This window comes from Neophocaena asiaeorientalis, unplaced genomic scaffold (genome assembly GCF_003031525.2).
Source record: "Neophocaena asiaeorientalis asiaeorientalis breed wild unplaced genomic scaffold, Neophocaena_asiaeorientalis_V1.1 scaffold629, whole genome shotgun sequence".
Classification (NCBI taxonomy): Eukaryota; Metazoa; Chordata; class Mammalia; order Artiodactyla; family Phocoenidae; genus Neophocaena; species Neophocaena asiaeorientalis.
In genome coordinates, this window is record NW_020175468.1 from 5,484,893 (window position 1) to 5,508,129 (window position 23,237).

Sequence of the window (23,237 nt, forward strand, 5' to 3'; positions counted from 1 at the left end):
TCTAGAGCGCAGGCTCAGTAGTTGTAGCGCACGGGTTTAGTTGCTCCGCAGCGTGTGGGATCTTCCCCAACCAGGGCTCAAACCTGTGTCCCCTGCGTTGGCAGGCTTATTCTTAACCACTGTGCCACCAGGGAAGTCCTGGAGACATTGGTTTTAAAGGCCGAGTTAGGGAGGGCATGGCAGGGTTTATGATCAGCTTGTGTACAATTCTCATATTGTTTGGCATCAAGATACAGTTCTGAGCATCACCTATCTCGTTTCAACCAGTCTGGGGTCTACGTGCTTGCAGCCGGCAGTTTTCATCTGGTGTGGTCTGCTTCCTGTAACAACAACGCAAGAATGTGTGTCAGACCTTTATCTGTAGCTTTCAGGGAACTGGGAGCTTGGTGACTCTGCTATGTGGCTGATTTAGAGTCAAATTGTTACCAGTTTCCCCGCCCAACTGCGATTCTTTGTTTCTACATCCTCACATTTTCTAACTCTTGAGCCAGCCTTCTGAGACTGAGGGGAGGCCTGGAAGACTAAAGCTTTTCTACAAGCAAGAGGACACGGGGGTGGGGGTCTGTCCTGGGAAGGCCCCATAGGGTCCTGCTTCGTTACAAGGGAAGGTCTCTCTGAAGAGGTGACATCTGAACAAGAACCTGAATGAGGTGAGGGAGGAAGCCTGTGGATATCTAGGGAAGAGTGTTTGGGGCAGAAAGAAAAACAAGTGCAAAGGCCCTGAGGCAGGACTGTGCTCTGTGTGTTTACAAAACAGTGGAGAGACAGAGTGGCTGGAGTGGGGGGAGTGATGGGGAGAAACGGGATGTGAGAACAGTGATGGGTCCACATCTCGTGGGGCCTTGTGGGCCACTATAGGGACTTTAGCATGAGATGGGAGGAAGCTTTTGACCAGGGAAGGGACAATACCGACTTAGGCGCTCATAGGATCCCTCCAGCTGGCTGTCGTGTGGGAACAGACAGTGGAAGGTGAGGGCAGGAGCAGGGAGCCCAGTGGGTAGGCAGCCGCAGTGGTCCAGGTGGGAGATGCTGTTGGAGCTAGTAAGAAGTAGTCAGATTCTGGAGAGACATGAAAGCTGAACCACAGACTTTGCTGTTGCATTGACAAAGCTGGTTTCCCAGTAAATATGAATTTCCTTTTCTTTTTGACGAGCCCACCTAAGGCTCCCGAAGAAGGTTTTCACTTCCCATTTCCACATGGGACCTCAGACTGGCCCGGACACATGGGAACCCAGCCAGGGCCAGACTTGAGTCCCTGGGCCATCCAGGGAAGTCTCTTGCTCTCTCTGGGCCTCTGTTTCCCCAATTTTACAGCAGGACAGGGAACTTCCAGCAGGCCCTGCCTACGTTTGCCTACCAGGACAGTAACCAGGGTGAGCAAAGGGCATGAGTTCCGGGCCAGGGACATGGTCAAAGATGAGGAGATAATGGGACACTGAAAAGTGGTATACTGAGGAGGGCTCTGCCAGCCTCGCACTTGCACACGGCCCTTGTCCGGGGCATGGAAGTCCAAGCCATCTCCCCTCAGAGCTGAGGCTCTGGGCTGGATCCACCACTGGCTGCCTCTAGAGGCCCTGGGGATTTCACAGGATGTTCTCTGCAGACCAAGGTCCCCTCAGGAGGAAGCACTCTGGGGGACTTTGAGGACCCATGGCTCAGCAACTGGATGTTCCCCATGGCCAGGGTGAGCCCTGGGTGGGGAACCTGCTCATAGGTGAGGAGTGACTGAGGGCTGCGGTGGGGGAGGGCGTTTCTCGGGGGTCTGGCCAGCCATCAAGGCCTGGCTGGTCCCACTTTTGACTCCCCATAGCCCACGTACTCGACATATATTAATCGTGCTAGATCCAGGGATGGAGTTTCTCTCTGTTAAGTGATCATGTCTAAAAGGGAGGCTGTGGGGCAGGGTGGCTTTGTGTGGGACCAGCCAAGTTAATGTCTTGCTTTAGCTCTGTCACCTCTGTGACCTGAGGTAAGTCACTCAACCTCTCTGATCCGCTCAATTTCCTTATTTGGGAAATGGGTAATAATTGGACTCCCCCTTAGGGCTGCTGTGAAGACCAAATGAACACTGTTTTGAGTGCCTGGAAAATAGTAAGCAGGGGGCTTTAGGCTGTGATTAATGAGAATGATGAAAAGATAAAAGACAGGGGCTAGGATTATAGTCCAGTAAGTGATAATACCCTCTGATCCTCACCAGGTGCTGAAGATGGGCCAGACACTACTGCTCCAGGTGCATTCATAAGCAGCTCATCTGGTCCTCACAGTCCCTCTATGAGGGAGCACTGTTACTATTAGCCCCATTTTCCAGATGAAGAGACGGAGCTAGGGAGGGGGACGAGAGATGCGCCATGAAGAGCTGCATGTATAGATCTGTTCTGCATGTCACAGATTATTTCCTTGGGCTGAATTCCTGCAAGTAGAATAGTCGGGTCACATTTTAATCCTTGATACATGACATAAAATTGCCCTTCAAAATAACTATGTCAATGTAGCCTGCCACAAAGTGTATATGAGAGTGCCCGTTTCTGAACATCTTTGCCCACATTGGGTATTATTGCTTTAAGAAGTTTTGGTGATTTTATGCCATTAAAAGTTTCCATTGAAGTCCTGGGGACAGTGGTATTTGAGGATGAGGGACCTGGAGGGATTTGTAGGATGGATGCCAGGTGGGAAGGATGGAACGTAGGAGGGAGGGAGATCAGTTCATGGGTTTGACACCTGGACAGAGGTTCAAATACATGACACCAAGTGGCTTTTAGTTTTGAGATGCTTCTGATGGGGGCGGGAATCCCAGTTGGAAAACAAGACCTCCTGAGGAGGTCCCCATCCTTTTCCCCTTCAGTGACAGGGAAATCACCACCTTGCCTCCTGCACAGCCTGTTACGTTATCTGGTTCCTCTGACACTTTTCTGTTACTATCTGTGTTAGTTTCCTAGGGTTGTCATAACAAATTACTACAAACTTGGTGGCTTAAAACAACAGAATTTTATCTCTCACGATTCTGGAGGGCAGAAGTTGAAATCAAGGTACTGGCAGGGCTGCACTCCCTCTAAAGGTTCCAGGGGAGGAGACTTCCTTGCCTCTTCCAACTTTTGGTGGCTCCAGGTGTTCCCTGGCCTGTGGCTGCATCACTCTTATCTCTGTCTCCATCTTCACATGGCCTCCTCCTTTGTGTGTCTATGTCTTCTCCTCTTTTGTCTCTTATAAGGACACGTGTCACTGGATTTAGGGCCCACCCAGATAATCCAGGATGATCTCATCTTGAGAGCTTTAATTTAATTACATCTGCAAAGACCCTTTTCCAAATAAGATCACATCCATAGTTTCCGGGTGGACGTATCTTTTGGGGGACCATCATTCAAACCACCGCACCATCATCCTTATCGTTGGAAATCATCTTCTAAACACAATTGCATTCCTCACTATTCACTGGCCATGCAGGCTTCTTTTATTTCCTCAGACAGTCTATGCTCCTTCCCTCCTCTGGGTCTTTGCACATACTGTTCCCTCTGCCTGGATGTCCTTTCCCCCATCTCACAATTTTTTTTTTTCTCAATCTGGATGACTCCTCCTTCAGATCTCAGTCTAAATTTTACACCTTCACGTTGCCATTGCACCCTGCCCCTGTTCATTAATACTGCAGTATGTAAATTTACATTTATTTGGGGCTTCCCTGGTGGCTCAGTGGTTGAGAGTCCGCCTGCCGATGCAGGGGACACGGGTTCGTGCCCCGGTCCGGGAAGATCCCACATGCCACGGAGCAGCTGGGCCCGTAAGCCATGGCCGCTGAGCCTGCGCGTCCAGAGCCTGTGCTCCACAACGGAAAGAATCGGAAAAAGAATATATATATTAGACATATGTATGTATATGTGTGTGTATATATATATTATACCTATATATGTATATGCATGTGTATACATATTATACCTATATATGTATATGTGTGTATATATTATACATATATATGTATGTGCGTGTGTATATATATTATACACATATATGTATATGTGTGTGTATATAATATATATGCGTGTGTATATATATTATACATATATGTATATGCATGTGTATACATATTATACCTATATATGTATATGTGTGTATATATTATACATATATATGTATGTGCATGTGTATGTATATTATACACATATATGTATATGCGTGTGTCTATAATATATATGTGTGTGTATATATATTATACATATATGTATATGCATGTGTATACATATTATACCTATATATGTATATGTGTGTATATATTATACATATATATGTATGTGCATGTGTATATATATTATACACATATATGTATATGTGTGTGTATATAATATATATGCGTGTGTATATATATTATACATATATGTATATATGTATACTATACATGAATATGTATATGCATGTGTGTGTGTATGAATCACTTTGCTGTACACCAGACAGTAACACAACATTGTCAATCAACTATCCTTCAACTTTTATAAAAGCGTCTTGGAGGCAAAGACATGATTTTGCAATGTGTGGCGTGCAGAGGTGAGGAGCCCGGCTTTGCTGTGTGGCCCTGAGACCAGCCCTTCCCTCGGGTTGGAGCTTCCTGGCTGAGCCCGGCAGGCTGCAGGGGCTTTGCAGTCCTCCTGGGGATGGGGGTCGACATTTATCAGCCCCATCATCTGTGGGTTTTCCTTTGAAATTTGCCTCCTCCTGGAGAGACAGAAGGCAGGGCCCTCTGGGGAGGGGGCGGGGGGAAAGGGTCCAGGTGGAGGATTTGCAGAGAGAGAAGCTTCCTCTTTCAGATGGGTATGACGAGGCCCACTGTTGATGCTTTCACTCACATTCTTTCATTTATCCTATGACAGTTATGAGGAGGGAACTATTATTACCCTTGTTTTACAAATGGGGAAACTGAGACTCAGACAGAGGACATCACTTGCCCAAATAAACAGCAAAAGTGGGATTCAAAATCCAGGGAGTCAGGCTCTGAGCCTATGGGCTTTACCTCTAATAGCATTGAAGATAGAGAAATACAAGCACAGGAAATAATAATGATAATAATAGTGATAATAACAATAGTATAATACTATGGGACTTCCCTGGCGGTCCAGTGGTTAAGACTCTGCGCTTCCACTGCAGGGGGCTTGGGTTTGATCCCTGGTTGGGAAACCAAGATCCTGCATGCCGCACAGTGCAGCCAATCAACAAACAAACAAACAACAGTACTAATAATAGTGACTGACACTTACTCTGAGCTGTCATATCTGATATCAGACCTCACAATAACCTGATAAACTAAGTTCTACTATCCTCCCCATTTCGCAGTTGAAGAAACTGAGGCTCACAAAGAGAAAGCCCCTTGCCCATGATAATAGAGAAAGCAAGCAGCAGAGTCCATATTTGCTCCCAAATATACTAAGAGCCCATGCCCTTAACCTGACTGAGCAGGGGATGGGGCAGTGCTTGGGCTAAACTGGGGTCATTTGAGGGGTAGAGAAGGGCATAGCTGCCAGCCTCTGTTAATTGGGCTGATGGTTAGGGCAAGGGGGGAATGTCAAGGTCATCTGCACATGGGCATGGCTGCTGGGGTTGAGGCTCCCCATCTATGCCCACAGTCTTTAAGTTTCCACAGAACTGTGTGCAAAATGGCCACATGGAAAACTGGAAGCTCCTACTACCTTGTTCCCTTTCCTTCCCCTGTGCAAGGGAAATCTCTGCCTGAGGGCAAGTATGAGGAAGTACGAAAGGTTAACTTCTCCCATCAAAGATAATAAAAGAAGTTCCCCTTTATCAGGGGTTGGGTCTGTGCCCAACCCTGGACCAGAGGAATTACACGGTGTTGAGAGCGCAGTCTTTAAGGGCTGGCAGGCCAGGTTCCAGTTAGCTTTTGACACTTACTATCTGGTCTTGGAAAGCGACTTCACCAATCTGAGCATTTGTTTACCTCCCTGTGGAAGCGGGATGCTGACCATGCATCTTCCACGGAGTGGGCACCGTTGGAGAGAGCACAGTAACCCCCAGGAGACCCAGTTAAAGCTTTACAGTGTTCATTACCACCCACAACAATCCTAGGAGGCAGACGGGGAAATTGAGGCTCAGAGAAGATGAAAACATGCCTCAAGTCACGCGGCCAATAAGTAATGGGTAGAAGTCAAGCCTCTAGGGGTGGAGGGCCCCATCCATGACCTCAGACCTCCCTCCACTTAGGAAGACCGTAACTGGGCACCCCCAACACACCTCTTCCTCCCTGAATGCCTCCTCTTTCCCCTCCAGCCTCACTTCTGACCGTGTGGAGCCTGCCAGCTGCAGCCCAGCTCACCCCTGATGCCAACCTGCTTGAAGTCACCCAAAGTGAGAAGGGTGTTTTTCCGTCTATATTTGGGACCCCTTGGTCACCCTAGACTCATAGATTCAGGGCCCAGAAAACAAGGCTGTCATTCTGATCTCTGTCTCCACACCTCAAGCGCCCATCAGGGTTCCATGCCCAAAGCCCCAACGTGACACACCTGATTGGCTCACTCACTCACTCAGCAACAACTGGTCCGATCATTTGTGTCGAAGCTGGGGGTTGGGCGTGGTAAAGATGTGGGCTGTGGCTATCATGGCTGTGGGTGGGGAAGGTTGGCTAAGAAGTGGGTTGGGGGACCTGGCTGTCATCCGTGTTACAAGCTTGATTTCTTTGCACGACCCACTGTCATATCCCAGACCCTCCATTTGATTTGTACCATCCCATTTAATGGGCCTTGGAGAGGGGAAGTGAGTGGCCCAAGATCACACCTAGAATGAGAAGTAGATCCAGCATTTGAGCCCAGTCATGGAGCTCCAGGGTGTCTGCATGCAATTCCAACCCACCCCTGTTTCTCTGGGTCCCTCTGTGGCTATATCTTGCTTGGTCTTCCTTTATCTGTGTCTCTGACTCTTGTTTCCCTCTCTCTGTTTCTTCCTCTGTAGAATCGCTGGCCAAGCCCACCATTTCAATCAGCCAGGGCACAGCCATAGAGCACAGGGGAAATGTGACCTTCTACTGTGACACCAAAGATGTCAACATTACCATCCACTAGGTCTCCAACAATCAGCCCCTGGTGTTCCATGAGTGCATGCAGCTGTCCACAGATGGCAAGACCCTCACCATCTTCCCTGTCCAGCGGGAAGACACCGGGACTTAGTGACGCACGGGCTTAGCTGCTCCTTAGCATATGGGATCTTCCCGGACCAGGGCTGGAACCCGTGTCTCCCGCATTGGCAGGCGGATTCCCAACCACTGGCCACCAGGGGAGTCCCCAGTCTCGCAGCTTTAAATACCATCCGAATGCGGACTTGTCCACGCTTTAACTCCAGACGTATAACTGTTTGATGTCTCTACTTGGATTCTCCTGGGAATGTCCAACTTGACATACCTAAAACTGAGCTCCTTAACCTTCGGATGTTTGATCCAAAATATTGCCTAGGTAGTGGTGAGGAAAGAGCATTTGCCGGCATGTTTTAAATATTTCTTCCAATCCCGCTTTACCCAGGGATGAAGCTGACATGTCATCACTGTCAGACTCTCGCATCTCCTTTGTAATATTTCTAGAGCTTGAGTGGGGAGAAGAGAAAAATTAATGTTATTGACTGTCTACGTCCCCCTAAGAGAGCTGTCACTGACGCTGTTATTACTGCTACAATTGTCCTTGTCCTCCCAGATGGTCCTGACCCCGTCAAAATCAAGGTGGAGTCCGGTGTACCCAACGGGGAGGCAGTTGAGGTGATAGAGGGCAGCAATGTGACCTTCTCGGTAGAAACTCAGTCTCACCCACCCACTGCCTATTTATGGTTTTTCCCCAATGACTCCAAGCCCATCACGAGCTCGTTTCTCACCGCAAGCACATTTACCATCCATGCCGTGTCCAGGGAAGATGAGGGCACGTGTAGCTGCTTGGTGTCCAACAGTGCCACCCAGCTGTCCCACAAGGCTGCTCTTAAATTCCACGTCCTTGGTGAGTCTCTTTTCCCTATATTTCTCTCCTTTGTTTCTCTGAGAATCAGAGCTACACCAATATCCGAGAGTCTGAGGAGGACCCAGTGGAGTGGGGACTTCCCATGTGGCTGGTGGCAGATCGTGGCTCGGGCCACAGGCAAGGACCTGGGTCCTGGCTTGACACATCCTCTACAAGGCCTTGTAGGCTCTCCGTGGGGCGTCTGTCACTTGATTCTCTGGAAGTGGGGGAGGCGATTCTCTATACATACAAACACTAACACAACACTCACAGACCCCATACACACATAGGGACACACACACAAATAACAATCACACATGCAGGGGACTTCCCTGGAGGTCCAGGGGTTAGGACTCCGTGCTTCCACTGCGGGGGCACAGGTTCGATCCCTGGTCAGGGAACTAAGGTCCCGCATGCTGCACGGTGCGGCCAAAAAAACAAACCAATCACACACGCATAGCACACTCACACATGTGCACCACGGGCACGTACAACTCACACACAACATACAAAAGCACAGAATACACACTCACACAAGATACATATAACACGTACCCAACAGATACACACAATACATGAAACACACAGTACATAACACATCACAGACCCACAACGCATACACATAACATACACACAAACCCACAACATGTACATACCATGCACTCACACATATACATACACAATACTCACACACAAAACACAGACACGTATCTCACATATGGAGCAAACAATGCCACAGACACACAACATATTCTCCCGTAAAACACATACACACAAAATATAATAGGCACACAATAGATGCACACACACACATCACAGACACTCAACATCCTCATGTACAACACAGAAAACACCCCACATACCATACATTCAACACCATCAGCACATACACAATGACACAGAACACACACACAATGCGTAGCTGTACTACACACACAATTTAGTGATACACAAGGCATATACGCACACAGCACAATATATACACTTACCACAGACACATAGCATATACTCCTGCACAGAAAATATATACTCACACAACACACACTCAAAGTACCTGTATTTACACCACCGTACCTCACAGTCACAAAACATATACACACAACACACATATAAATAGACACAAAGCACACACTCAGAACACATCCACATACCACACACTCTCCAGACACACAAAACCCATGACACATTCACATAACTGTCACACAACACACACTCATACACAAAAGACTTAGACGTACCACCCACACAATACAGTCATATGCAAAACACATATACACACACACACCACCCACAACATATACACACATCCCTGGAAAATTCTGCGGGCCCCATGTGGGTGGGAGACTGGCAGAGGGACCCTGGACCCCATCCTGTCTCTCTATGTGTTTCCAGAAAGGCTGACCAAGCCTTGCGTCTTGCCTCTGAACCAGCTGGTGGCCCTGACCTGCCAGGCCACCCCTAAGGGAGCTGCAGTCCAGTGGTTCCTGCGGGGCCAGCTCCTTCTGCCCAGCAAGCACCTGGGGCTGTCAGCTGACAACAGGACCCTGGTCATCCATGGCCTTCAGTGCAGTGACACAGGGCCCTATGAGTGTGAGGTCTGGAACTGGAGCAGCCGGGTATGGAGTGACCCCCTCAAGTTGAACATCAGCTGTGAGTCGCCCCGAGCCTGGACCTTCTTCTCCTCCCTTCTCCCTCCCCTGCTTAAGTTCTTCCTTCCAGCCACTCATTCCATAATTATTGAATACCTGTTCTGTGCCAGGCATGTCTGGGCACTGGACAAGACAACCCTCATGGAGCTTACGTTCTAGTGGGGGAGACAGACCATAAACAGCTAAGCAAGGGAGATTCCTGGTGTGTCAGATGGCACTAGAGGCGGCACGAAAGGCAGGCAAGGCTGGGACATTGGGGAGGTGTTGCAGTCCTAGCTGGGGTGGTCAGGGGAGGCTTCCCAGAGGAGGGGGTGTTTCTGCAGGAGGAGGCTGGGAGTGAGCCGTGCAGCTAGCCAAGGGAAGTGAGTTCCAGGGGAGGGAACAGCACGTGAGATGGGACTGTGCTTGGCATGTCAGAGGAATTCAAGGAGGCCCAGGTGACCAGAGAGGTCAAGTGTGGGAACAGAAGAAGCTGGGAGAGTGGGGTAGACCACACGGGTCCTGTGGGCCATGGTGAGGACACTAGGAGCCACAGAAGGCTCTGAGCAGAGGAGAGATAGGATTAGACTTGGGTTTGCACAGGGTCTCTCTGGCCCTTGTCTAGGGGCTGGAAGCAGGGGAGAGGGACGAGGTGATAGTAGAAAGAGTTGTGTTTGTCTGGGACCATGGAGACAGATCTCAAAATGAGATTATACGTGCAAGGATTTTATTAAGGGAATGCTCCTGTAGGGAGGGAACCTAAAAAGGCTGGGAGGGCCATCACACTGAGATCTAAGCCTGCCTCCGAGTGAGGAAGAAAGGGAGAGAGGGTTGGATGGGAGTGTGTGGACTGCCATGTAGTCTAAGGAACGTCATCAAGACTCTCGGGGTGCCCATGTCTCCCAGGAAGGGGTCTGCCTTAGTTTCCTCAACACACTCAGGTACTGGCAGGGTGCAGCCCAGGAGAGGCCTGGGAGTGAATCTGGGGGTACAGCAGCTGGACTCTTGGTCAATCACACTCTTACCATTGGAGGTCTGTGAGGCACCTTCCCGTGGTGGCCACAGTCATCCATCAAGAGATGATGGGGCTGAGCCAGTGGCAACTGTGGGTGATGAGAAGTCAGCCGTGAATATATTTTATATATCAAACTCACAGGATTTGCTGCTCATTGACCTGAAGCAAGAGAGGAAAGGTGTGGTCAAGAATGACTCCAAAGGTTTTGTTGCCTGAGCTACTCAAAGGATGAAGAAGCCATGAACTGAGCTCGAGAAGACTGGGGGAGAAGAGGTCTCTGCAGGGAGGGACAGTAGGGGTCCACTTTACATGTGCGCATTAAACAGCAGGGGGATAGAGAGACATGGCTTAAATACATTGCTTTCCCTTCCTTCCTTTTTTTTTGCGGCGGGGGTGGGCGGGGTGTATCGGGTCTTAGTTGCAGCATGTGGGATCTTTCCTTGCGGCTCGCAGGCCTCTCTCTAGTTGTGTTGTGCGGGTTTTCTCTCTCTAGTTGTGGTGCGTGGCGTGCAGGCTCCAGGGCGCGTGGGCTCTGTAGTTGCAGCATGTGGGCTCTCTAGTTGAGGCACGTGAGTTCGGTAGTTGTGGCGCGTGGGCCCAGCTGCCCCGCGGCATGTGGGATCCTAGTTCCCCCATCAGGGATGGAACTGGCATTGCAAGGCGAATTCTTTACCACGGGACCACCATGGAAGTCCCCTCCCTTCCCTTCTTGCTCTCTCCTCTTTCTTTCCAACTCTGGTCACGAAACCAAAAATGTCTACTTTGTTCTCTCTGTAGGCTGAGCAGCAGGCAAGGCACTTGATGTTAGCTGTGACTTTCAGAGCTCACAGCCTACTCAGGATTGGGAGATCAATAATCAGACAAAGAAAATACAGTGTGATAGGTCCTGCCATGGGACCAGAGATTTGGGGAAGCCAAAGGGAGCCCCCACCCAGTCTGGGGGATGTGGGAAGACTCACCATGAGAGGTGGTGTCTACCGCGAGACCCGAAGGACACGTAAGTTAGCTAGGTAGAGCAGACTCAGGAGAAGGGTATTCCAGAGAAGGAAGAGAGTATGCAATACCTCTGATGCAATGGAATATCCAAGTAGGATCTTTTTTTTTTGAAAACCTCTTTCTTGGAGTATAATTGCTTTACAATGGTGAGTTAGTTTCTGCTTTATAACACAGCGGATCAGCTATACATATATCCCCATATCTCTTCCCTCTTGTGTCTCCCTCCCTCCCACCCGCCCTATCCAATTAGGATCTTATTCAAGGATTGAAAGTGGGAGGTGTGGAGAGGTGAGTGGTGGGACTGGAGGGGTCTACAGGGACCTTGTGAATGAGTTCATCAGCCATGGGCTTTGTCCCAAGGACCCTAGGGAGCCATGGACGGTTCTGGGCAGGGGAGGGTTAGTGTCAAGTTTGTACTTAGGAAGACACCTGTAGCTGCCGTGTGCAGGATTTGAGACCAGGATGGGGAGACCAGGATGGGGGCACAGGAGGGATCCTGATGGCCACGGGGTTAGGATGGAGAGAAATGAACAGATTCAAAGGATATTTAGGGACAAGGGCAAGATTTTCCTCATCTCCTGGAATGCCCCAGCTAGAACCTCTTTGCATCCTTCTTTCCAGTAGTTCACATTCATTTCAATAAGACAAGACTCAAACTCTTGGTTTTGCATGAGAAATCCAACAGCCATTTCCTTTGTTTCCTTCATGTCTATGGGAGGAGAGCCAAGTACCATTGGTCCCCTTCTGGCTTAACAAAGAAAATCCACAAGCATCTCTACCTTTGTGAATACATGGAGATGTAAATTTAGATATTGTCACCGGGCTGTTTGTTATTAAGAGATTCCATCAGAATTGTAAACATTTTGGAAGTCAGGGGCTACATACACAGGACACAGCAACAATTTCTGAAGCCTGGATGTCTTATGAGGCTCCTTTGTTAGAATTCACTTTTGCAATGGCAGAGGTTTTCATTTTTGATTTTAATTTCGTTTGTTTTGAATTTTTCCCCCCTCCATGTTGTGGAATACACTCTGTTTGCTCGGCAGCTATGGAGGAAAGGGGAGCATTTTCTTCTTCTTCTCTTGCTGAGATTCCTTTCAACAGCAGTTGAAGAGCCCTTGTTTTCCAGGTTACAGCCTGGAATTCCCTTAGTTAGAATTGAGAAGGAAAAAAAAAAAAAGGCAGAACTTCCAATGTGGAATTGAATGGGATGAAATAGGACATCTCGCCAGTGGAGGATGGGTGCATAACATTTGGATCTGCACACAGATGGCCCTGATCGAGTGGACATCACCAGGGGGTCGGCGCCCAAGGTGGTCAACACCATCAAGGCGGAGCTCAACTCCAGCCTGACCCTGCAGTGTTGGGCTGAATCCCAGCCGGATGCTGAGTTTCACTGGACCCTTGAACCTTCCACGAGTGTCTGTACAGGGAAACAGCTGGTCATCGAGGCCCTGACTTGGGAACACCAAGGGATTTACAGCTGCACAGCTTTTAACTCTCTCACACACCTGGCCCGCTCTGCCTCAGTCCTGGTCAGAGTGATAGGTGAGTCTTTCAGGTACACCTTCTCCTTGCGTCCAGGTGACTTTTCCTGATGCTGGCCTCGGCAATCTGATCTTCCCTTACCGTGGGCTGGGGTGTGGCAATGACTGTCCTGCAAGAGCAGGTTCCTAATCTGGAGCTGTTGAGTCCTAACTGCTAACACTCAGGCTCTAGAACCTCTACTTCCTACCTGTGTGCCCTGGCAAACTCTCCAGGCTGCTCTGAGCCTCAGTTTTCCTATCTGTAACTGGGGTTTATGATGCCTACCTTTCAGAATTGTTTAGAAGTACAGTGAGTCAGGGAGATCGCCAATGAGAGAAGGAGTGAGCTGATAGGTGGGGTCAGGAATTATATGAATAACAACCTGGGTGTGACTGGCAGAGAGACCCTGTCTTTCTGCCTTGAGTTCTTGAGAGGACAACACAGTGTCGCTGCTCGCCAGTCGCTGTTCACATCCTGACTCCAATGCTGTGTGACCTTGGGCATGCTACTTAACCTCTCTGGGCCTCTGATTCCTTGTCTGTAAAACAAACATAATAGTTGTGTTTACATCAAAGCGCTGTTGAAGATTAATTAACATTTGTAAAGTTCTCATGGCAGTGCCTGGCATATTGTGTTTGCTAAATAAAACTATTCTTTATCGAGCCTGTGTCACACCCTGAAGCAAGCCTTTCCATATGTATTATCAGCAAACATTTCTTGGGTACTCCTTGCCAGTCAGCTGTGAGGCAGGCCTGTTGGTATTTCCACCGTTCAGGAGAGATTGAGACTTAGAGACTAAAGCCCCATCACTAGGGTTTTAAAAACCGGCTGGCCACCTCAAGAGCAGGGTTACTGTTGTTGTTTTGGCCGCAGGATCTTAGTTCCACGACCAGGGATCGAACCCGGGCCCCTGCAGTGGAAGCGAGGAGTCCTAACCACTGGACCGCCAGGGGATTCCCACAAGAGCAGTGTTCTTAGTTGTCTGCAAAGTGGAGGACCCCATACAGCTTTCCAAATTACCTCATTCAGTCTTCAGAAAAACGCTCTGGTCTTGTTAAGACCATTTGATGGATGAGAAACAGAGGCTCAAAGGAGGAAGCAGTGAGTTTGTTTGATGCTCAGAGGGATGTTGTAGGGTTTGAATTAGATCATGTATGAAGGGCTCTTGGAGCTTAGAGCTTGGTAGATGGCAGCTTCTATCATCATCATCATTGCCTTTTATAAAGCACCTCCTAAGTGTCGGGCACTGTGCTGGTACTTTTACATGTGATCTCATTTAATCTTCTCAAAAGCCTGTAGGGTTACAGATTACTAAGCTTGTTTAACATTTAAAGAAATGGATACTCAGAGAATAAAACAAAGAACTCCTAAGGCATCTAGGAAGCCCCCTCCTGCCCGTCCAAAGCAGAATCTTTTCCTCATACCCCTGACCCTCGTGTGGCTGCCTTTTTAATTCCTGTGGCTCCTTCACCCCTTTGAGAAAGGTTCTGGGCAAAAGTGGGATGGGTAAACAGTAGGCCAATGTTCATGATAACAACTGCCATTTATTAGTCAATCACTGGGTGCCAGGCATGAACATTCATGATCTCATTTCATCTTTGCAGCATCCTTATGCAGTAGGTACCATTTCCCCCACTTTGCAGATGAGAAAATGAGACTCAGGAAGAGTGGTTACTTTTGTCTGTGTCCACAGGGCCCCAGAGAGTCAAAGGTGACTCACTCGGGGGAAAGCCAGGTCTCTGGTTGCCAAAGCCCTTTTGTCTCTCTGCAGAGATCTTCCCGGACCGGGGCACGAACCCGTGTCCCCTGCATAAGCAGGCGGACTCTCAACCACTGCGCCACCAGGGAAGTCCTATTCTTTTTCCACTGCTAATGGATGGGAATTGACCAAAGGCAAAATGAAACATCTTTGTCGTGTCTGGCCTACGATTCTGGTATGCTGGGCTCATGAAGTGGACGTCCCCTGGAGACTCTCCAATTCAGCTCAGTTTTACAGAGAAGAAAACCAAGACCAGGGAGGATATACGATAAACCCAGGCTAAAGAGGACCCTGGTACAACTGGGGCTAAGTCTTAGACTTCTGTCCTCATCTGTGTCATCAGACAGGCTTATCTAACCCAGAACTTGATTTCCAGGACATTCCTGGGTTAAGATCACTGGAGATGAGATGGGGAGTCCTGGGGAGAAAGGAAGGAAGGTTTCTGCCACATCCTTCCTGGGGATAGAAGTGACCTGGGCAAATTGCCCCTTCCCTCCTATCTCTTCCTAACTCCAGCCCTGGGCTGGCATTCACTTTCTCTAGACTGGTGCATGCCTATGTATGCCAATGTACCCGACACTCAGGGCCATATCCAAGTCGAAAAGGTGGGTAATGCTCCAGAGGGATCCTTTCTGTTCCCCCGACTGTCGGGCCCTTTCCCAGCCCAGTAGGGCTGTTACAGTCCTACGTCTTGGGGTTGGGTGGGGTTCAGGCATATGCCCTTGAGGATGCCCAGTGGCAGTTTGGGTCTCTCTGCATCTCCTCCTCTGCTTTCTCTGGGGAGCTCAAGACCTTCCATGGCTTTTTCATCTCTTCTCCTTGTCTTCTTTCTCTTCAACATGACAATGCCTAACCTGGACCCGCTCTGGGAATCAGAAGGGATATAACTGCCTCTGAGGCCTAAGCTATCTCCAAGAACTTCCAGGGGTGCCCTTTATCCCAAGCCCCATGACCTCGTCACTACTTTCCTTTCCCCCAGATGCTGCCACTAGACCCTCCAGAGCAGCAGTTCTATGAGGTAGGTTGGCCCAGCTTGATGTTATTAAAGAAGCCACAAGGGAATACAGTCTGAGAATGTTATATTTGACAAGTCTGAGAAGTCATCTTGTCTAGATCCTTCACTGAACATTGCAGGGCCAGGAATGAGGCAAAAGTGGCTCAAAGCCTCACAGGGAGCTGGGTCAGATTCTAGGACTCTGGCTCCTATACTGTGCTGCTCCCACTTCCAGTGCTTGGAATTGGATTGCAAATGAAGTGGCACTGACCTAACAAGTGATGGGGTGCAAACTAAGTTTTGGAGGAGAGATTGCAGAGGTAGCCGGGTGAGAAGGAAGAGTTCTGGGCCAGGAGTGGGGCCCTGGGTCCTAAACCTATTTCTGCTACTGATCCTTTGTAAGAACCGGGTCAAATCTCTTTGTCTCTGGATCTCTGAAGGGTGAAAGTTAGCACTTTCCCATTCCTGTGATTCTAAGGCAAACGGTACCTGTGGTCCCTAACTGATCTCTTTGTTCACTTCAAGAAGGAATCACCTTCCACAATCCATGGGGACTATTCTCGTGGCTCCAGGAAGCCATCGCCCAAGCTTGCGTTGCATCCCTTGGTCCCAACTCTACCAAAAGAAAACACAGAGTCAAAATATGAGGTATTTTTATGCCACACTGAGTCTTTGGACAGTTGGAGAGCTGCCACTAACCTGCTTTTTCCTCCTTGCTAAAGAATCTGTAGGATAAACTACCAAGAGATTTCCTTTCAAAAATCTTTTCAATCCCATTCCACCCATTTCAATCCTATCACTTTCTGGTTCATTTCTTTCCATTCCCTCCCGATCCACTCTATTTTACTCCATCCCACATTTCCATTATAGTTATTTTCACTCCATCCATTTCCTTTCTATCCATTTAACTTCATTTCCTTCTCAATTCCAGCTGTCTCCTCTCCATTCCAGATAGTTTTATTTTTCCATTCCATTCCACTCCACTCCTCCCCACTCCATGTCTTTCCATAAAATTCCTCTTATTTCCTTTTCATTTCTTTTATTCCTCTTATTTCTTCCCATCCCATTCCTTGTCATCGCTTCCCACCCACCCCACTCAATGCCATTCCTTTACATTCCATCCCACTCCACTCTGCTTTGTCTCATTGTGTTCTGTTCATCTCTTTCTGCTTTCATTCCTTTCCATGCTTTCCCACTCCTCCCTATTACATTTTATTCATTTCTATTTTTTCCTTTTAATCCCACCCCATTCATTTCTTCCACATTCCATTACTGTCTATTTTATTCCTATCACTTTCCATTTCCATACCATCACTCTATTTCATTTCCATTCTTTCCCTTCCCGTCCCATTTCATTCCTGTTCTTTCCAGCCACATATTTAATCCACTCCCTTCATTCTATTTCCTACTGTTCCACTCCTTTCTAGTCAGTACCCTACTTATTTCCATTTTGCATTTCCATTTGATTGGCTTTTGTTTCATCCCACCACGTTCCATTTCTTCTCATTCTGTATATTTCTTTTCCATTCACTTCATTTTCTTTCCATTTCCTTCTTTCTCATCTTTTCATTTCCCCTTCCTCATCCCTTCCCTTTCCATTCAATTCTGTTTCATTGTTTTATATTTCCTTTCATTGCACTCTCTTCCCTTCTATTTCTACTTTTTAGAAAAAATTATCCTACTGAAGTATAGTTGATTTACAATGTTGTGTTAGTTTCTGGTGTACAGCAATGTGCTTCAGTTATACGTATATATAATAGTTTGCATCTGCTAATCCCAAACTCCCAATCCACCCCCACCCTTCTATTTCTTGTTCATTCCTCTTTAATCCGTCTCACTCTGTTGTATCACATTCCATTCTGCTCCATTACCTATCAGATGAACCATTCTCAAAAGATGTGAATGTGTATATGTCTTAGGGTTTTTTTTAAATAAGAAAGACAAACCCCTTGAAAGTAGTTCGGATTAATTAAAGTGTGGATTAATTGAGAGAACAGTGGGGAATCTCAGATAACTCAATGTCAGAAATTACTCGTGGGCCTCATGGGGACTGGAATCAGGAAGTTTCTCTCTCTTATGGTTGCTCATTTTTGCTGATCAATGAATTTGTTCCATTGTCTTTGGTCCAGATTTAATTCCTATGCAAGCTTCCTGGTCACTACTCCTCTATAACTTCAGATTATATATGACAACATCCTCTACTACTACTTAAAGTTTTCTAGGTTCACACTTTTCAGAAGAGAAGCACACTTACTCCAGCCGTTGGATGGATTGTGCTGGCAGTTGTCAGCTCTCCGATTAGCTGTGAACTGGTACAGACATAGCCTTCTAGGTCCCTCTCTTCATCAGGGTCTGGGGGAAGGAGTCGCATTTGTTTCCTTTTATCAGTAGAACAAAAGCTCTTCCTGGAAATCTCACCCAGTGCACTTCCTCTTGTATCTCCTTGGGTCAGAATGCTGTCACATGGTATTTATTCTTGCAAGGAAGGCTGAGAAAATGAGATGTTATCCTTCCCAGTCTCTTCAATAGAAGCAGGCAAGGGGCAAGGGAGAAGATATGGGGAAGAGTGTCAGGTCAGCCCCCTCAGTGTCTGCTACATTCTGAAGGGATGAGAAGGAGAAAACAGTGCAAAGCATCTGGAGTAGAACATTCTGAGTCGAGGGGCATCAGGTGAAAAGGACCTGAAGTGAATGCCTTTGTTATCTGTTGCTGTATAACAGATTACCACAGACTTAGTGGCTTAAAATAACGCACATTTATTATATCACAGTTTCCGGGGTCAGGAGTCTAGGCACTGCTTAGATGGGTCTTCTGCAAGGCTGAAATAAAGGTGTTGGCCAAGTCTCAGGTCTCATCTGAGGCTTGACTGGGGAAGGATCCACGTCCAAGCTCATATGGTTATTGGAAGCATTCAGTTCCTCGCAGGCTGTCATAAAGAGGGCCTCAGTTTCTTACTGGCTGTCAGCTGGAGGCTGCACTTTGCCAAGTAGCCCTCTCCGTAGGCAGCTCACAACATTGCATCTTGCTTCTTCAAAGCCATGACACATGTCACGCTCTTATAGAACAGAATCACATACATGTAAGCATGTACATCCTGTCACCTTTGCCGTATTCCAGTGGGTAGATGCAAGTCACAGGTCTTGCCTTCAAGGGGAAGATTACATAAGGGCATGAATACCAGAAGGTGAGTATAATGGGGGTCACCTTAGAGTCTGTCCTCCACAGTGGGGAAGCATGCACCGTTCCAGGAATGGAGAGGTGCCAGCATGACTGACATACAATGAGAAAGGAGGAAGACATTCAGAATTTTCAAGGATGAGGAAGGAGAATGCCAGAAAGTTTGGGTTCCTACAGCAAGTAGCCCAGGAAAACCCACCTAGAAATGGAACTTACCTTTTCTCTTGGTGTAATAGGTGCTTGTGAATCCAGAACACAACATGTGCTGCGAAATCAACCCCTTCATCTAACAGAAGCAGAGATCTTTTCCCCAGAAATCCTAGAGAAGCCATGCTTAATCATACATTCAATGACATTTATTGCGTACATATTATATTCCAGCCATTCTCCTTGTAAACCTGGTGACATTCTATTTCGATGTGTTTTTCGGGCTCTGGACCCTAGATCCCACCAAATCTTAAGCTTTCGACTCATGTTTCTTTGAAAGCAATAGAAACAAGGCAAAAGCAGCCTAGAATTAGAGGGCCAAGTTCTGATACCCAGAAGCAGGGGATGCCGTAGTATTCACTGCATCCCAAACATGGGCAAAGACTACTGATGGACACAGCAACCAAGGGAGAAGTGTGATTCTGAGTCAGCCGGAGTAGAGCATGGGATGTATGCATGGGTCAGACGAGCAGTGTCTTTTCAAATCGTGGTAGAGGATAAGGAACAAGGAGCTATTAAGAGATGACAAGAAAAAACATAGAATGAAGCATGGGAATGAGACACCTGGGGAGGCGTAGACGTGAGATGTTTAGAATCCCGAGGGACTCAAGGATGGAGATGTGAGAATCAGATCTGCTAAAGGTAAAGAGGAGTCAAGGATGACCCCCAGGTTTCTGGCCAGAGCAACTGGATGGCTGGCAGACCACTTTCTGAAGGAACAATGGGGGAGGAGCAAATTTGGGATAGAGAGGGGAAATCAAGAATTTTCCTTGACATGTCAAGGATCGGTTGGAGAGTCAAGCAGGTAAACGTTCATAAAAGTCTAGATAGAGCAAGGCTTGTCACTGGGATTTGAAGTTATGGGGTTAGATGAGATCTTGTGTCGGGGCTCCCCGGGACCACCCTCAGGCTCAATGATTTGCTAAAAGGATTCAGAGGACCTAGAAGTTGTCATACTCATTGTTATGGCTTATTACAGCAAAAGGACAGAGGGTAAAATCAGCAAAGGGAAAAGGTGCAAATGAAGTGGAGTCTGGAGGAAACCATGCATAAGCTTCCAAGGGTCCTTTCTCTGTGGAGTCACATGGGGATTCCCACGATATGTGACAACACATGTGAAGTGTTGCCAACCAGGAAGGCTCACCCTGAACGTAAATGTCCACTGTTTTTACAGGGGGCCAGTCACTGAAGCTCCCGACCCCCAGAAGGAGAGCGGGTGTGTCCACTATAGATCACATTGTATAACTATCTGGACAAACTGGTACAGGCACGCAAATACACTTCCACCAGATAGAACATTATAAAAGCTCAGTTCCCAGAAGCTGACCAAGAACTAGTCCTTTGAAATAGGCCTTTTTGGGGGGAATGTGCAGGGTTTGAGCAACTCAGGCCTGCTGAGTTAACCCTTGCCCCTACAGATCCCAAAGAGACTAGATAACACAGAGAAGAGTAGGGGCTGACGACCAGTAAGCACTGGTCCCTCCAACATTTATAGTTTGAGGCAGAGGACTGAGCAAAGGAAAAGGACTGTCCTTTTTTTTTTTTTCCTGCCGAGGACTTCTTCCCAGCTTTCCTCCCATATCCTAAGGACAGGTCACACTCTCCCTCTCCCTTATCTTTATCTTTAAAGCAAATGAATTTACAACCTCCTTGCTCTTCAATGGATGTTGAGTCCTCAACCAACTCCTTGCCAGTAGAACCTCAGTATGAAAGCTGGGTCTCAGCCAATTGCCAAACAACTGAGAGAGAAATCTCTGTGTTAGTTGGGCATCTTTGTAGAAGGAGTTCCTGTTCCACGGTAGTGGCTGTTCCAAAGTCCCTATAATATTCAGGTTAGGTCAGGGATTTGGGTGCTCCTGGCAGTAAACATTACCATTTGTTCATTTTGAAAGAAAAAAAAATGACCAAACAAAAGACAAAGTCGGTTTTAAGTTATATATTACTAATGCTTTAATGTCTGAATATCTTGAAGTAAACACACACACACAAACAAGTGAACAGAAAAGAAGGAAGATGAGCTAACACTCAAAGCACCCCATCGTGACTTTGTCCTATTTGTACTGAATCTGTAGATCATTCTGCAAAATTTGACACCTTTACAACACAACCATTGTAATGTGGCATTTGTACATCTTTTATCTCTCTCAGTAGTAGGGTTCTGAAGGTTTCTTCTAATGTCTATACACCTTACTAAATTTATTTGTAAGACTTTTTTTTTTGCTTCTATTATGAATAAATATGAACCTTTCTCTGTCTTGTTTGCAAACTTAGCATTGCTTGTGTAGAGGAAGGATATTGATGTGTAGGCAAGGGGCAAAATAATGTAAAAGTTAAGAGCATGGACTCCAGAGTCAGACTTCCTGAACTCAAATACCAGCTCTGCCCTTACGATACAATCAAAGGTAATGTACTTAATATTATTGGGCTTCAGTTTCATCTTCTGTAAAAGGGAATATCTGGTTTAAAATACTGTTAAGGAAGAGCTGAAAGTATTATCTGTAGATGACTGTCTCACTAAAGAAGCCAGGAGAATCAAATGGAATACTGTAAGAATTCATAACATTTCAGTAGGTTAACCAGATACAAAATATTGTTTTTAAAAAATCAACCACAATAACCAATTGTAAGAAATTTTGGGGTAAAGATTACATTTCAAACAGCAATAATTTTTTGTTGTTAAAAGTCAGATTCACGTGAGGAAAACTACAGGAGTTCTTTGACAGTGTTAAAAGAAAAAGCTTAAAAATACCCTGTTTTCATATAGCAGGGCTCCAGTTTTTAGCCTCCTCCCTGATGGGGTGGAAATAACCATCACAATTTCTTCACAGGGTGATTGTGCTGGTTAACGCGATGATAAGATGTTAAAGTGTTTAACGGGGGGCCAGGAACCTTTATTCAAAACAAAATATTTGTTGAGCAGCTATTATGTGCCAGATATCTTAGGTGCTGGGGATACAGCAGTGATCAAAATAGATATAAATCCTTTCCCTTATGGAGCGCACGGTCTCGTGGTGAATGCAGATAGACAACAGACCAAAAACAAAACAAAACCAACAACAACAAAACACCTAAAATATATTCTACGTTAGTGAAAAGTTCTTCAGGGAAAAAAATAACAGTGGGGGGAGGAGGGAGTACGTGGGGAGTGAAGAGTGGGTTTGCAAGTTTACAATGGTTGGTGGGGGAAATGCCTCAAGAGGTGACATTCGCCTGACGACCAGACGGTGGGGGAATCCTCCGAGGAAGAGCCTGCCGGGCAGCATGAACAGCACAGGCTAAGGTCCTGAAGTGGGAGCCTGCGGGAGTTGTTGGAGAAAGTGTATAGGCCAGCGTGACTGGAACTGAGCCAGGAAAACGCTCCGGAGATGAAGGCGAAGAGAAAAGAGGAGGGGTGGGGAACAGATCCTTAAGTCCTTATAGGTAGGGGGAAAAAAAACCTCAATTTAAAAAAAAAAAGGATTCTTACTATTTTACTATTATTGACTACAAAAAAATTTCAGACTCTTGAAGGGCTTGACAGGAGCTCCCTGGACTGTATAACGGGTTTGTAGCAACTATCTTTGCCCACGAGGACCAAAGGAGATGGTGAGCGCAAAGCGCCTGACAAAGGCAGCAGGCGCCCAGGAGGGGTCCCCGCCGTTTCCCTCCGGATCCCGTTTTCACTGTCACTCCTGGACGTCAAGCCGAGCCCAGGGCCGGCCTTTCCCAAGCCAACCACTCCCCACGCATCGGTGTCTTGGCTTCGGCCTCCGATCTGGCTCCTCGTCTCGGCGCCCCGCAAAAACTCGGACACGCACACACTCAGACCCCAGCCGGACCCCAACCCTAACTCTCTCTTCCTGTGTTGTCGCGTCCGGGTGTCCACCTTCCCTGAGGAGCTGGAACCCCGCCCGCGCCGCCGAGCCTTCTGGGAATTGTAGTCCAGGCTCGCCGAGCCCAAACGTACTTCCGGGTTCGGCCAGAAGCGCAG

The 23,237-nt window shown here is 47.3% G+C and overlaps 1 protein-coding gene across 1 annotated transcript; it reads left to right on the plus strand.

The window, feature by feature from the left end:
* Positions 1-1,650: 1,650 nt before the first annotated feature.
* On the plus strand, positions 1,651-23,187 carry CEACAM20 (CEA cell adhesion molecule 20). The gene is given in 11 exon segments (XM_024768276.1): positions 1,651-1,714; positions 6,262-6,379; positions 6,520-6,608; positions 6,940-7,153; positions 7,273-7,328; positions 7,671-7,964; positions 9,357-9,614; positions 12,873-13,151; positions 15,406-15,494; positions 15,869-15,907; positions 22,819-23,187. Coding segments are annotated over 11 exon segments (1,869 nt in total).
* The last annotated feature ends 50 nt before the right edge of the window (positions 23,188-23,237 follow it).